A 14,080-nucleotide genomic window follows, 5' to 3' on the forward strand; every position below is an offset into this window, starting at 1 on the left:
GGTTCCCTTGGGGCAGTTAGGGGAATCCAGAGACACAATTGGGGATGGCACTGAGGCGGCCAGGGCCCTGTCTGTCTGTCTGGTTCCGCTAAGGAGCAGTGAAGACACAGGAGATGTGGTTCACTGGTGGGGTGGCCTGCAAGCCACTCTTCAGGCCGAAAGACTAGTGGTACAGCTTGCCTTGGCCCAGGCCTGCCCCACACAGGCCCTGTGCTAAGTGTCCACCAAGGGCCCACACCCTCCTTGCTCACCCTACAGCCAGCTGTCAGGGGTGCAGACTCAGAGCTGCAGCCAAGGGCAGGAAGATGAAGTGTATTACTGGGGCCTGTGGTTGGGGCACCCCACTCTGCCGGGACTCTCCAGCAGGCACACAGCACAGCCGGCCTGGGAGGGAGGGCCCATGTGTGAGGTCCCCTGTCTTCTCACCGACGCCTGGCAGTATTCCTCCACAAGGTGGGTATCGCTGTCATTGTTCCCATTTTCAGATGAGGAGACTGAGGCCCAGGGGTTCTATGAACTCCCAAGGCCCCTGGCGTGTCGGGGGGCCCTAGTGCCTGGCTCCTCAGTGCTCCACAGTTGCGCCTACATGCCTTGATTTGGGGATGGGGCGATGGGGGCCGCGGCTCAGGCTCTGGAGGCAGGAAGGAGGGTGTGAGTGGGTTTAGCAGGGAGACCCAAGATCTGAGTGTTGTTTCTTATTTTACTTTAATCCGTCGCCCGCTCCTGACCTTTCCCTGGGGACTATTCAGCCAGGGTGATGAGTCAGACTCCGCCAAGGCCTCTTCAGCCAGTTGAGATGTATGATGTACCTCAGCCCCAAATGCTGTCACAGCCGTCCTTGGGCAGGCACGCGGCTGGAGCGCAGCCTGCCCTGACGTGCAGGTGCATCCGCCCGAGCCTTCTGGACTCCTCACGCTGCCACCCTGGCTGTGTGCCCTCCACCCACACCCTCTTGGCCTCTCCCGGTCTGTTCCTGGGGCTCTTGGGGCTATAGACATGCGGCAGCTTTCCATGTCCCCACACAATGTGCCTGCCCCAAGGAAGATGGAGATACAGGTCGGCCCGAAGCCTCCCTCTCCTGCCCAGAGGAACTGCGGAGACAGCTGTGACATGGAGGTGCCAGCACCAAACGCTGCTGTGCTTGTGCTGGACTCCCGGTGTTTCCCAGAACCCCAGCCTTGAAGCCAACAGGCAGGTGCCAGAAGGGCTTTCTCACAGTACCTCATCACCAGAGAAGACAGGTGAGGGGTTCTCTGTGCACCACTGTGCCGCGCTGCGGCCCGATAGGTCTGGCAGGGCCTCCTGGGGAGGAAATCTGTGTCGGCTGCAGGGCAAGGGCCCAGCACATCCCCCCAAGCATGCAGAGTGCCCAGCCCTGATGCTCTCCACTCTGGTGAGGGTGTGCTGGTGTTGTATGGACGAGAACACAGGTCAGAGGCGTCACAGGGCAAGGCGACCTGCGTATGGTGGATGTCCCCAAGGTCACGGTCACCAGGAAGGTTCACACTACTGTTGAGGCAGGGGAAATGCAGTAGGACTCCAAGTAGACACACAGCTTTTGCCCACGTGGAGCTCACGCTCCAGTGTAATAAACCTCAGGAAACCAACCAGCAAAACATACACCAAAGAGAGTGGATCAGAAAATGGCCTGCAGCTCCTGCATTGAATCAGGGTGGTCTGTGCGGCTCCTGTGGGCAGCTCGGGAAAGAAAGGGATTCCAAGTGCAGCCTGCGGGCAGGCCGTCTACAGCTCTCTGCCCTGCTGGACCAAGATCTTGGCCTGGCCTCACGGATCACAGGGCTGACCTGGGCTAAGGGTCAGCCAATCTTCTTGAACAAATGTATGCATTTCATCCTGACCACAGCCTTTCTGCACAGACACCTGCTGCTGCCCGGCTGCCTGTGCCCCCTTCTTACTCGGCTCGGTGACACCGTGGACCCCAGGTGCTTTCTGGGAACTGAAGGCAGGTCCACACCTCTGTGCCTTTGCACTTCCTGTTGCTTCCCCGATCATCTCCAACCTCTGTGATTCTAGGTTTTGGTCATATTCTCCCTATTGTCCTCCACGTTTAAAAATGCAAAGCTCATTGGTTGAGCTTGGGTCTCTGTCAGGCCGGAGCGAGCAGTAGTTGTGTGTCTGTGTGTGTGCGCACGCACGTGAGCCTTTGCCTCTTCCTGTTTCTCTCCTTCTGCCACCCAGCTTGCTGGTCAGTTTGAGATGAGGTGGAGCGTAGAGGGGTAAGAAAGGTTTTGTTCAATGTTGCCATCGTGAGCTGAATTCACACTCTCTAAACCAGGCAGGTGTTTAGAAGTGACACTTTCTCTAGTGGGTGATTCTTCTGTGGAGATCTCTCCTAATGCCCTCGACTACGCTTGATGTATCTCTATTCCAGGTGGTCACTTGAGAAACCTCTGCAAGCCCGAGGACTTGTGAGACACATTCGTCTCCTGTGGCTGCCCTGGCCCCTCCATTCCTCTAGGTGGCCTAGTGGGCAGGTGGCAGGAGGAACCCACACTGGCTGGCTGCCCCTGGGGGCCCTCACCTTGTTGCTAAAACACACTGTGTCTCTTGTCGAAACATCATGGGTGTCGATGTTTCCTTTGGGTCAATATTTGCCTGGCATCTAGTTTTCAATCATGTGACTGTCAACCTTTCCACAACTTGTACTTTACATATGTTAACCTACAAATAAAAGTCAAAATGAGAGGCACAAGCAGTTACTTGAGATCAATAAGAATAGCTATTTGGGAAGCACGGATTCAGAAAGAAACCCAAATAGTGTTCCGATGCGGAGACAAAGGCAGGCAATGACATCCTAGAAGGAAGGTGTTGCTATTGCTGCAGATAAGTTAATGCAGTTGCTAAGTCTAACCAATGTTTTTAATTTTTAGCCCGTTAGTCATCTGTCCGGGAGTCATATCTTCTTTCTTGATATCTTTGCAAACAGCTCTTGGGGACACACGTTTGCTAAGATCTGGTGCAAAGGTTATTTTGCCATTTCAACATTCCAAAGGTTTAAGGACTAAGAGGGGCAAAGCAGCTCCCCTGGCACGGCAGCTCCTGCTCCATTTTAAAGTGGCTCCATTTATACTACTGTTTGTAGACGTTATTCCCTTAAATATCGTATGGCCATATTGTGTTGTTGTATTGTGTTGTGTTTTATCCATATTGTGTTGTGCTTTATCCAGTCTGACCATCTTTGTCTTTTAACTCTTAAATTTAGTATCTACATTTATTGTACAACTGATGTATAATGATTATTTATACTTTATATTCTGTTTTAATTGTTTCCCAAGTTCTCCATTTTTAAATACCATTTTCCTTTCTTTCCCATTTTAGAAGATATATACTCCATTTTTACCAATTTAGTCATCATCTTAGACAATGTAAAGGGAGCTTTGTAACTTAAATATAAAGTTATTCAATAACTTCTCCACAAAAAAAGGCAGAAACTTTAGTGCTCTTTTTAATTCAAATTCTATTTTGTTTAACACCAATAAGTAGATACAATTAACATTTGCTTCCATTTACTTGCATGTTTACCATTTTCTTTGCTCACTATTCTTTTCTATATTGAAAAGTCTCCTAGTAGATAAACTCTATGCTTCCTAGAGGTCATTCTTATAAATACCTGTGGATAAGGTTCTGTTGGTAGACATCACTCTCAGAATTACGGTCTGGAGATTTCTTTCTTTTAACCTCAGAGTGTTTGTTTCCAGTTAGGCAGCACTTTTATTTTACCTTTGAAGATGTTAGATGTGGCAGACAATGTTAGCTGCCCATCAATCACCTGGCCTCTGTTTCCTGGACACATAAATAGACTACACTTCTCAGCCTGCTTCGCAGTCTGCAGAATCATATGTCCGAGTTTTATTAGACAATGGGAGGAGGGCAAATGTCATATGTCTTTTCTGGTCCTGGTCCAGGAAAACATCCCATGTGTGGTCCCGTACATCCTTTCCCCTTCCACCAGCTTGACCTGGAGAGCGTGGACACCATGCATTGAATTTTCTAGGGGGAGGAGAGCTACTTGCACATTAGAAATTCTCACTTTAGCAAAAGCAACAAAAATCAAAATAAATAGGTGGGATTAAATAAAATGAAAAGGCTTCTGCACAGCAAAAGAAATAGTCAACAAAATGAAAAGGCAATCTATGAAATGGAAGAAAATATTTTCAAACCACATGTCTAATAAGGGGTTAATATCAAAATTATATAAATAACTCATACAACTCAATAGCCAAAAAAAAAAAAAAATGGGCAAAGGACTTGAGGAGACATTTTTTCAAAGAAGATAGACAATGGCCAACAGTTACATGAAAAGGTGTTCAATGTCTACTCATTAGGGAAATGTAAACCAAAATCACATTGAGATATCACCTCAAGTCTGTTAGAATGACCGTCATCAAAGAGACAAGAGATAGCAAGTGCTGGCTAGGATGGGAGAAAAGGGAACCCCGTGCACCATTGCTGGGAATGGAAAATGGTGCAACCACTACATAAAGCAGTATGGGATGTCCTCAAAAAAGTTCAAATACAGCTACTACATGATCTAGAAATCCCACATCTGGGTATTTATCCAAGGAAATGTAAAGAATGCTGAAACAATGCCTGCACCCCAGCATTGCAGCATTATTCGCAATAGGCAAGATATGGAAACCACCTAATTGTCCCTATACAGATGAATGGATAAAGAAGATAAAGATGTGGTATCTATACATATGCATTTAGATATAGACAGATATATGGTGCCAAAAAAAGGTATACAGATTTTAAGAAAGGAAAACTGTGTTAAAATTGTAATACTCAACATATACCAATAATAAAAGCTGAATACAAGTCATGTTTGACTTCTGCAATTACAAGAGGTGCTTAGAAGGGTTACCATCAGTGTAATTTTAATACAGTTTTTTTTCTTTTCTTAAAATGTGTGTACCTATTTTAGCACCCCCGGTATATACGAGGTTGGACAATGAAGTTTGCGAACTTGTGGCAACGACGTTGCAAACATTTTTTGATATCAGAGGGATTATTCATTATGAATTTCTACCAACGGGACAAACAGTTCACCAAGTTTACTATTTGGAAGTGCTGGAAAAGCCGCATAAAAAAGTTAGATGACCTGAACTTTTCACCAACAATTCATGGCTCTTGCACCACGACAATGCACCAGCTCACAGGACACTGTCCGTGAGGGAATTTTGAGCCAATAAACAAATAACTGTATTGGAACATCCTCCCTGCTCACCTGATCTGGCCCCCAATGACTTCTTTCTTTACCCAAAGATAAAGGAAATATTGAAAGGAAGACATTTTGATGACATTCAGGACACCAAGGGTAATACGATGACAGCTCTGATGGCCATTCCAGAAAGAGTTCCAAAATTGCTTTGAAGTGTGGACTCGGTGCTGGCATCAGTGCATAGCTTCCCAAGGGGAGTGTTTTGAAGGTGACCAGAGTGATATTCAGCAATGAGGTATGTAGCACTTTTTCTAGGATGAGTTCATGAACTTAATTGTACACACACACACACACACACACACACACACACACACACACACAAGACCTTGAGGGCATTATGCAAACTGAAATGACTCAGCCAAGAAAGACAAATACTGTGTTCTGTCACTTACATGTGGAACCCAAGGAAAGCTAAACTCAGAGAGACAGGGAGCGGTTGGCGATCGCCGGGGCTAAGGGGTGGGAAATGGGAGATGCTGGTCAGAGGGCACAACTTCGAGTGAGAAGAAGAGCACATTTTGGGAATCACAGCATTGGGACTCTAGTTGCATACTTGAAAGTCACTAAGACAGTAGATAGTAAATGTTCTCACCACGAACAAGAAATTACGTAAAGGGTTCATTCAAGCTGTTGGCGAATGCTGTGGTGGAATTCATTTTGCATTATGGAAGTGTATCAAGTCAACATGTGTAGACTTGAACTTGCAGGGTTACATGACAATTGTATCTCAATAAAGCTGGGCAAGTAGTTTCCTATAGCAGTAAAAATAGGAAAGAATATTCTCACTTTACGTGTCATGTGAGGAATGAGCTTCTTTCATGGTGGAGCCACATACACCTTTGGGTCTTTGTCACAGCACTAAGCGTGAACTCACACATAGTCCACTGTCATCTGGCTTGTGTTGTACACCCTGCAAGCTTGCCTCTGAGTCGAACTGCCATCCCCGGTATGTGAGCCTATTGAATTTTAGGCTGCTTTTGGATCGTTTCTTGGTTTTCTGTGTCCTTCAGTTTTACTCTGTCGAGTCTCCATAGGAGACCTTTCCATTTGTGCTGCTTGGGATTATGTCTCTCCGCTCAACCCTCTCTTCTTCCCTGCCTTCTCACTACATACTCTCAGAGCTCCTATGGTTGTTCGTCTGAAGAACTCTGCCCAAGAGACCCAGCAGAGGAAACGCCACAGAGACCAAAAGCAGACTAGTGATCGGCCAGGCCCGTGGACAGCATGAAAGGGGAGTAACTGCTTCTGTGATGTGGGGTTTCCTTTTGGGGTGTAAAGTGTTCTGGAATTAGTGGTGATGGTTGCATGTTGCGCGTGTACTAGAAACACTGAACTACACCCTTTTAAATGATGAATTTTATGTGAGTTTTAGCTCAGTGATTTAAAATGAGGTCTTGATTTAAAGAAAATGGAGGAGGAAGAGGGCAAAAGGGAGTCTTGGTTTTCTGTCCTCTTCAAGCATTTCCCGATTCCGGACACAGATACAATGAGAAGCACAGAAGCAGCACGGACCCTCCCTGCAATGTCAAGGCCTTACAGCTGCTTTGGGGCCTCCCTCACAGGGGCCAGTTCTGGGGAAACATTCCATTGCTTCTATGAAGCCAGGCAACATTTCTAGACGACTCCTGCTCTGGCCGAGCCTGTCGGAGTGACCACACAGGGCGCTGGACAGTGTCTGGCCCAGAGTATGCCCGTGCCTCCTCACTGCCAATAAGAGTCACTGCCACCGTCGTCCCAACCCGAGATCTGGAAGGATGGAGTCTGAGGTGGCCCCAGGTACCTGTGGTCTGAGCATAGCTGGGACCTCTCTTTCAGCTGACACGTATGTACGTACGTAGACTGTCCCTGTAACTGATTTGCATTTGATTAAAATCCTCAATCTCTGATGCTAAAGTGGCAAGATGTTTTTCATCTACGTGTGAGAGGAAGGCTAAAGGGGAAGAACCAGATCGGATCTGACACCACAAAGAAATCTCTGAGTGTGCAGCAGCCAAACAATAATGCTCTTTATTTCTCACTTGAAATAAGACGCCAATGGGTAACTCACCAACGGGAGCCCTGGGGGTCAGTGTCTCTGGCTCACAAGAGAGCAAAGGAGTGTGAACTTGCTCTGAGGAAGTGGGGGGTGGGGGGCAATGATAAGAGGGCTTCTCATGTCAGTGTATTGCTGACAAGGACGGAGGCGAAGCTCAGCAGAAACGTTGACTCCCCCAAGTGCACAGTTCCTTCTAGCTCCTCCTCAATTACTGTATCGGACAAAATGTCCCTCTCCAGACTAGGCCCTCCATCATTGCAAATCATGTTATTACAACAAAGAACCCAATAGAAATTATTAGTTTTCACGATTTTAGGGGCTTCAGGAGGCACTTCGGACGGATACAGAAACGTACAGTTGTTTGTACAGTTCTTGTAAATGAGTAGTTCGCGGGGGTTCAAACCTGAAAAGGAAGTAGAGATGAAAATGATTGATTTCAGGTTTTCTGCCGCTCAGCCCGGAGTCCGCAGCTCCTGGCCTAACACATAAATGCTGACGCACCTTAATGCTAACCTACTCCCCAGTTCAGACTTGATGCACCACCCCAAGCAGGATCCCACAACTACTGTGGTGACCTTCCCAGGCCAGCTAGCCTGGTGGCCTCTGTCCACCAATGCTACCTGACCATGGTTCCCTCTGAAGCCTCCTTAGGAAGTCCTGGGCTCCATTCCCAAATTGTGTTCCCCTCATGGCCTCACAGTGCCCACACAATGACTTCCCCCTGGACCTTCCCAGGACAGTTAACCACTCATGGCTCTGGGGCTGCTTCCCAACCCCAGAAGGAACTCATGACTAAATTCCAGTCACTTGCTTCTTTCTTATTTTCCAAGGAAAGAGTTTAGGAAGTCCCACGCTCTACACAGAAGCAGACTGTAAGTTGACAGCTTGAATGGATTTTCATGAGGTGTGCCTAGCTATGTACCAGTATCCAGCTCAAGTAACAGAACTGGACGAACGCTCCGAAGTCTCTGTTCTGGTCCTCCATTCAGGTACAACAAGCATCGAGGCCAAGGATAAGACGTGTCTGCACTCTAACCCTATACGTTAGTTTTGCCTATTTTTGAACTTTATGAAAATGAAATCCTACACCCTTTCCTAAGTTAAAGGAAAACTGTCCGGAAATAGAATCAGAAAGGAAATTTGATCTCATGGAGCCTATGATAGTTTAATGTTGGAAAGGTTTTCCCTTGAGGAGAAAATGGGGTGAGACGCTGCCATCACCACCTCTATAGAAGTAGAGTTCCTGGCTGCTTCAGTGAGGCCGGAGGAAGCACTGAAATACATGGTGACTGGAAAGACAGGAATTAAACTGCTGTTATTCACCAAGACAGCACACTTTGGAAATAATAAGTGAACTTAGCAAAGGCCCTGGATACAAGATCAGTATTCAGAAATCAGTTGCATTTTTATGCACCAACAACAAAGAAATTGAAAATAAAATCTGTAAAAACTACACCATTTAAACATTTCAGCATCTTTGATCATGATTAGATGATGCGCCCCATTTTCTTCGTGAACATGGGGAATTGAATCAGTGGGGGTTCAAACTGTAAACTACACTGCAATTCTTTGTTGAGATCCGTGAGGTAGTGCTTATGATCTGTGGATGTGTGTGTGTGCACGCGTGTGTGTGAAGATGAACTTTTCATTTTACAAGTTTCAGGTTTTGAGAAAAGTTGCAAAAACAATGAATGAAACAGCTCGCACAGCCTTCACAGCCCGTCCCTCTTGGCTCTCACTACTTACATTACGAAGTGCATTTGTCCCAAGGAATGAATGAACACTGACAAATTCTTCTTAACTCAACTCCACATTTTATTCAGATTTCACTCATTTTTTTCCCTTCACGTTCTTTTCCTGTTCCAGGATCTCATCCAGGACACTGCATTGCGTTGGATGTGGTATAGCTTATACACATTAGGATTTTATTGTTTAAGGTTTGCTTAGTGTTTCTGCATCTCCAGTCACTAGAAAGGACCGTGTGTGAGCTTCCATTCTCCCTGCGTCTGTGCTGGGTCAGCTGTCATCACGCGATACTGGGGTGTGACTCCTCCTTGTTTATTATCTGCAGGACCATATGTGAGATGGGGGGGATTCCCCCCCTAACGCTATGAGGAATGTGCTCGGGAAGCAACCTCTGGGTGTAGGATTTTCAGAAAGAATTCAGGACACTTCGGTTTCCAGTCTCTTTGTGAGCCAGGTGTGGTTAAGTTCTGTTTTTCAAGTTATTCTTCATTTCATCAGCAATCTCAAATTTCTCACAGGAAGACTATTCATAATAAATAGCCTCTTATTTTCTTGATAAGATCGGATTGATGCCTCCCTTTCCATCTCTGATATTGGAAATGTGAATTTTAGATTTCTGTTTTTAATTTCTCTTATTCTGTTTTACCAATGCTATGAATCCTTCCAAAGAACCAACTAGTCATTTTGTGGGTTTTATCTGTTGTTCATTTGTTTTCTATTTCAAGGATTTCTGCGATCCTCTTTATAGCTGCTTCTTTGTCTTTGGGTGGATTTTCGATTCTTCTTCTATCTTCTTGAATGGAAAGTTAGATCTTTTTCACCCTTTTCTCTTATACTCAGTGCTTGTAATGTTCTACATTTTGCTGTAAGTACTCCGTCAGCTGGTTTCCATTCATTTTTGACATGTTGTATCTTCATCATTCAGATGTAATGTTTCCTAATGTCTGTTGTGTCTTCTGTTTTGTGAAACTGGTTATTTAGAAATTCTCTGCATAATACTAAATGGTTAGAGATTTCCTAGTTCACGTCCGAGTATGATTTCTCAATTTTACTGCGATAGAGAAGGAATTCTACATAATTTCAATCACCTGAAATTTGTGGATGTGTGTTGTCATGGCATGAGTTCACGACTGTAAATGTCATATGCAACCTTGCAGAAAATGTGGATTTGGTTATTTCAGGCTCTGCTCTGATATATGGTGATTATTCGTAGCTTGTTAGTGGCGTTGCTCCGACCTTCTATAGCAGAGGTGGGCAAACAACAGCCCATGGGACAAACCCAGTCCACTATCTGTGTCTACAAATAAAGCTTTGTTGGAACACAGGGATGAGCATGTTTCCTTCTTCTCTGCAGCTGCTTCCATCTCCATACAGGCAGCGTTGGGCACTTGCGACAGAGACTAGATGGCTTACAAAGCTGAAAACATTTACTATAGTATCTGGTTCTTCACAGGAAAAGTTTGTCGACCTCTGATCTGTAGCTGTAATAAGTTTTCTCTCCTTGATCTCTTATCTACAAGCTATGGATTGAGATAGTGGTATCTTCCTGGTAGTTTTATCCTTTCATCTCCAAAAAATGTTACTCTTCATGAGTAATGGTCTTGTCTTACTATTTACTTTGCCCCAGTGTACATAGAAGAGCTTCTTTGGGTCAGTGTTTAAATTGTATACCATTGTCTGTATTTTATTTTCAAGCATGTCTCTGGTAAACAGATACTATTATTTTTTGTTTTCCCCCAAAGTTTTGGGTTCCTAAGTGTAGCAATAATTTATATAATTAATGATATGTTAGTTTTAAATTTTCTTTCCGTTAAACATTTAACTTAGAGATAACTGCATATTCAAATGTAGTTGCAGGAAACATAGGAAGATCCTGTGTCTCCTTTACTCAGTTACTCCTAATGGTAACAGCGTCAAAACTTTTGTGTGACATCACAACTAACTAGGGGACTGCCATTCCAAATGGTGAGAACAAACAAATGTTATCACCACATTATCCCTCATATGGACACACTAGCCTCTTTTCCATCCAAATCCCCTGACCCTGACCCCACAAAACTAATTTGGTGTCCATTTCCATATCCATCAGGGTCATTCAGGAAACCGAACCCTGAAGCTCTAGGGGGATACTTATTAAATCCAAGTACTCAGCTTCCATGGCTGTAGGAGTGGAGAAATGGAAGTTGTCAGGGGGCTGAGGATGAGAGGGGTACTCTACAACCAGGGCCACTGAAGCAGAGGCAGGGTGGAAGAGCCAAACTTTGCAGGAAAATATCAAAGCCATGCACCGCTGTCCTTTGTTCTGGCCCATGCAGAGGAGACTCCTGCACACAGGTCTGATGTGTGTCCTGGAGCACGTCACCTATGCAGACCAGCAGCCAAGCAGCTGCTGGGGTTTTAAGATCTGCTTTGGGTTGAAAGGCCCAGCAACGGAGATGATGGCATGGACTAAGGCAGGCTAAGAATGAGGACAGGTGGGGGTCCCCTGGTGTCCATCACTGTGTAAAGCCACTATGACTGTGTCAAAACACCACACGCAACCTTCAAGAGTAATGGTCTCTGCTTCACGTCCTCCTTGTAAATCTCACACATGTTCTCTCTGGGTCAAGTAGAACCCAGAGCTCTACAGGGATGAGATTCTGGGGAACACAATTCCCAGCTCCCTTCAGGAGCCATAATCCCAACTGTGGTCTCCCAAAGGCACTGCAGTGCAGCCCTGACAAGTGTTGTTCCTTTTTGTAATGCAAGTTGCTGACTTAGCTTTGTTTGGCAAGGATCCACTTCAAAGGGAGTGATCTCCAATAAACAGAAGGTCAGTGACAAACTAGATAAAGTCACCCCTTTCCTCGGTCCCAGGCTCCTTCTTTCAGAGATCTTGCTTGGTTTCCATGCTGAGATTTGGGTCTCTTGTTTTATCTCTCCACTCCCTTTAAATTCCAGGTTGTTTTCATTTTATTAAATTCATTGGGATGACACTGGTTAATAAAATTATGTAAGTTTCACATGTACAATTCTGTAATACATCACCTGTACATTGCATTGTGTGTTCCCACCACCCAAAGTCAAATCTGCTTCCATCACCATATATTTGACTCCCTTTGTGCTTTTCTACCTGCCCCCACCCCCCTTTCCCTCTGGTAACCACTATACTGTTGTCTGTGTCTATGAGTTTTTGTTTATTTGTTCATTTGTTGCTTTCGGTTTTATATCTCACACGAGTGAAATCATATGGGTCTTGACTTTTTGCATCTGACCAATTTTGCTTAGCATGATAATCTCAAGATCCATCCATGTTGTTCCAAATGGCAGAATTTCTATTCTTACATTTTAAATTTCCCAAGAATGAGCCCTCAAAACCAGAGATTCCCCACACTCCCTCAACCCCAATAAGAGCAGAACCCCAAGCCCATGCTTGCAAGCTCTCTCTCTAGCACGGGGACCTCACTGTGCCTCAGGCCTGCCTGGGAAGTTCCAGGACTTGTAAGTCATAAGCCTCATTGTTCAAGCCTCCTGATGGTTACTGCTGAGGGCTGTCTTACAATCATTCTAAGAACCAGAAGTGCTGGTCTAGTCCCAACACTGGATGTTGACAAGTCTGACACATGCACAAAAACAGGTGTGTATTGCAGGAACAAAGCACACATCCTCAGCTTCTGCCGGGGTCCCACATCAGCAGATACCTACAGAAAAACGGCAGTTCGTACAAGGGAGAGGGGACCATCAAAAGGTTGTTCTGCAGGGGCTTTGCACACGGAACGAATGGCATGTGGAAGGGCAAAGAACTCACAGACACTGCGCAGACAGACCCTGAGCAAGCCCCAGACCAGGCTCCCTGCCAGACCGTCCTTGATTAATTAGGACTCACTGGCCTCTGGCAGTACATGTGCTTCAGGATACGGTCCTGGGGAGAGGGACACCTATCTCAGAGTGTGAGTGCCTCTGAGCAAGAGCCAGAAGCATCTTGGAACGTCAGGCTCTGCCCTGATCCCACACTTGGTCTTGGCATCTGTGTGTGATTGGCACTGTCCTGAAGAGGCAATTGCATCCACATTTTGGGTCTGATTCGCTGGAAGCTGTCCCCAGACAACCAGCGTCAATGGGCAGCAAGGAATCACCCAGGCTACACTGGGGCGTCTGCACACATGACCAGGGCCTGACAAGGGGTGGAGGCCTTGAGGCGTGGCAATGCTCCCACCCCCGGGACACACCGCAGGAGAGGCGAAAGCTGAGAGCCCACCTCAGAGCTTTTGGTTCTACAGTGCGGTGACACTGCTCTTCCTGGGCTAAGTCCAGAGCCTGACAACATGCTGTCAGGATGGGGACAGCGCAAGCCAAAGGCCATGGATGGGAGCAGAGAACAAAACAGATTGGCCCCACCCCCTGAAACCGCCCAGGTGGGTGACTAATTCACAAGTTGCGAGAAAGACAAGCAGGTACTTACGAATGGAAACCGTCAGACAGCGCCTAACTTCATAGTCACATTCCCGAACATTTTTACAATTGTAGTCGTTTATGGTCGAGCAATCATAGCATTTCAGATTGTAGGTCCCTGAGAGAAAAGACAGCAGTGTGAGGCTCCTAAAACACATGCACTTTCCACCCTCCGCCCAGCCTCCAAGGAGTTCCTTACACCCCCATAGCTCAGCCCTCGCTGGGCTCTGAGAAGTTGGGGCTAAACCAAGCACAGCAGGAGCTTTGTCTGTTCCAGAGACAGGCCCTGGGGAGCGCCCCTAAGGCGGCCATGGGTGGGAGCCCTGTGCTCTGCAGACTGGGCCCCCTGTCCAAGATGGCCTGATAGTCATAAGAGGCTGGCACCCTTCCAGATGTCTGTCCTCAGCCACTCCTGTCTGTCCCAGCTGGAGAAGCACCACAGCTAGACTCCCCAGCAGGTCTCCAGATCTGCTGCTTTGGAGACAATCCTCCTCCCTCCTGACACTCCCCTTCCTCAGGGACACTCTCCACACCCACCCTCTGCCCAACAATTTAACTGCCCATAGAGCTCTCAGCTGGCTAAGATGGTGGAAATTCCACTCCGACTGTCCCAACCACTCCTGATG

At 46.4% G+C, this 14,080-nt stretch overlaps 1 protein-coding gene across 1 annotated transcript; it reads right to left on the minus strand.

Moving 5' to 3' along the window:
- Positions 1-3,933: 3,933 nt before the first annotated feature.
- Positions 3,934-13,744, minus strand: GML (glycosylphosphatidylinositol anchored molecule like). Its single transcript, XM_088798919.1, has 2 exons — positions 13,465-13,744; positions 3,934-7,680 (listed from the first exon to the last, which is right to left on the minus strand). Exons 1-2 carry the CDS (start codon positions 13,610-13,612, stop codon positions 7,394-7,396), a joined length of 435 nt encoding a protein of 144 aa, XP_088655045.1. The 5' UTR covers positions 13,613-13,744; the 3' UTR covers positions 3,934-7,393.
- Positions 13,745-14,080: the final 336 nt, after the last annotated feature.

The sequence above is a fragment of the Rhinolophus sinicus genome, chromosome 6, assembly GCF_057876585.1.
Source record: "Rhinolophus sinicus isolate RSI-liver-muscle chromosome 6, RSI-T2T, whole genome shotgun sequence".
Classification (NCBI taxonomy): domain Eukaryota; kingdom Metazoa; phylum Chordata; class Mammalia; order Chiroptera; family Rhinolophidae; genus Rhinolophus; species Rhinolophus sinicus.

Excerpts from the sequence above, each read along its gene's own strand:
- GML (XM_088798919.1), bottom strand. The coding sequence starts at position 13,612 with ATGTGTTTTAGGAGCCTCACACTGCTGTCTTTTCTCTCAGGGACCTAC. Across the intron at positions 7,681-13,464 it reads CTGTCTGACGGTTTCCATTC|GTTTGAACCCCCGCGAACTA; the intron begins GTAAGTACCTGC and ends CTTCCTTTTCAG.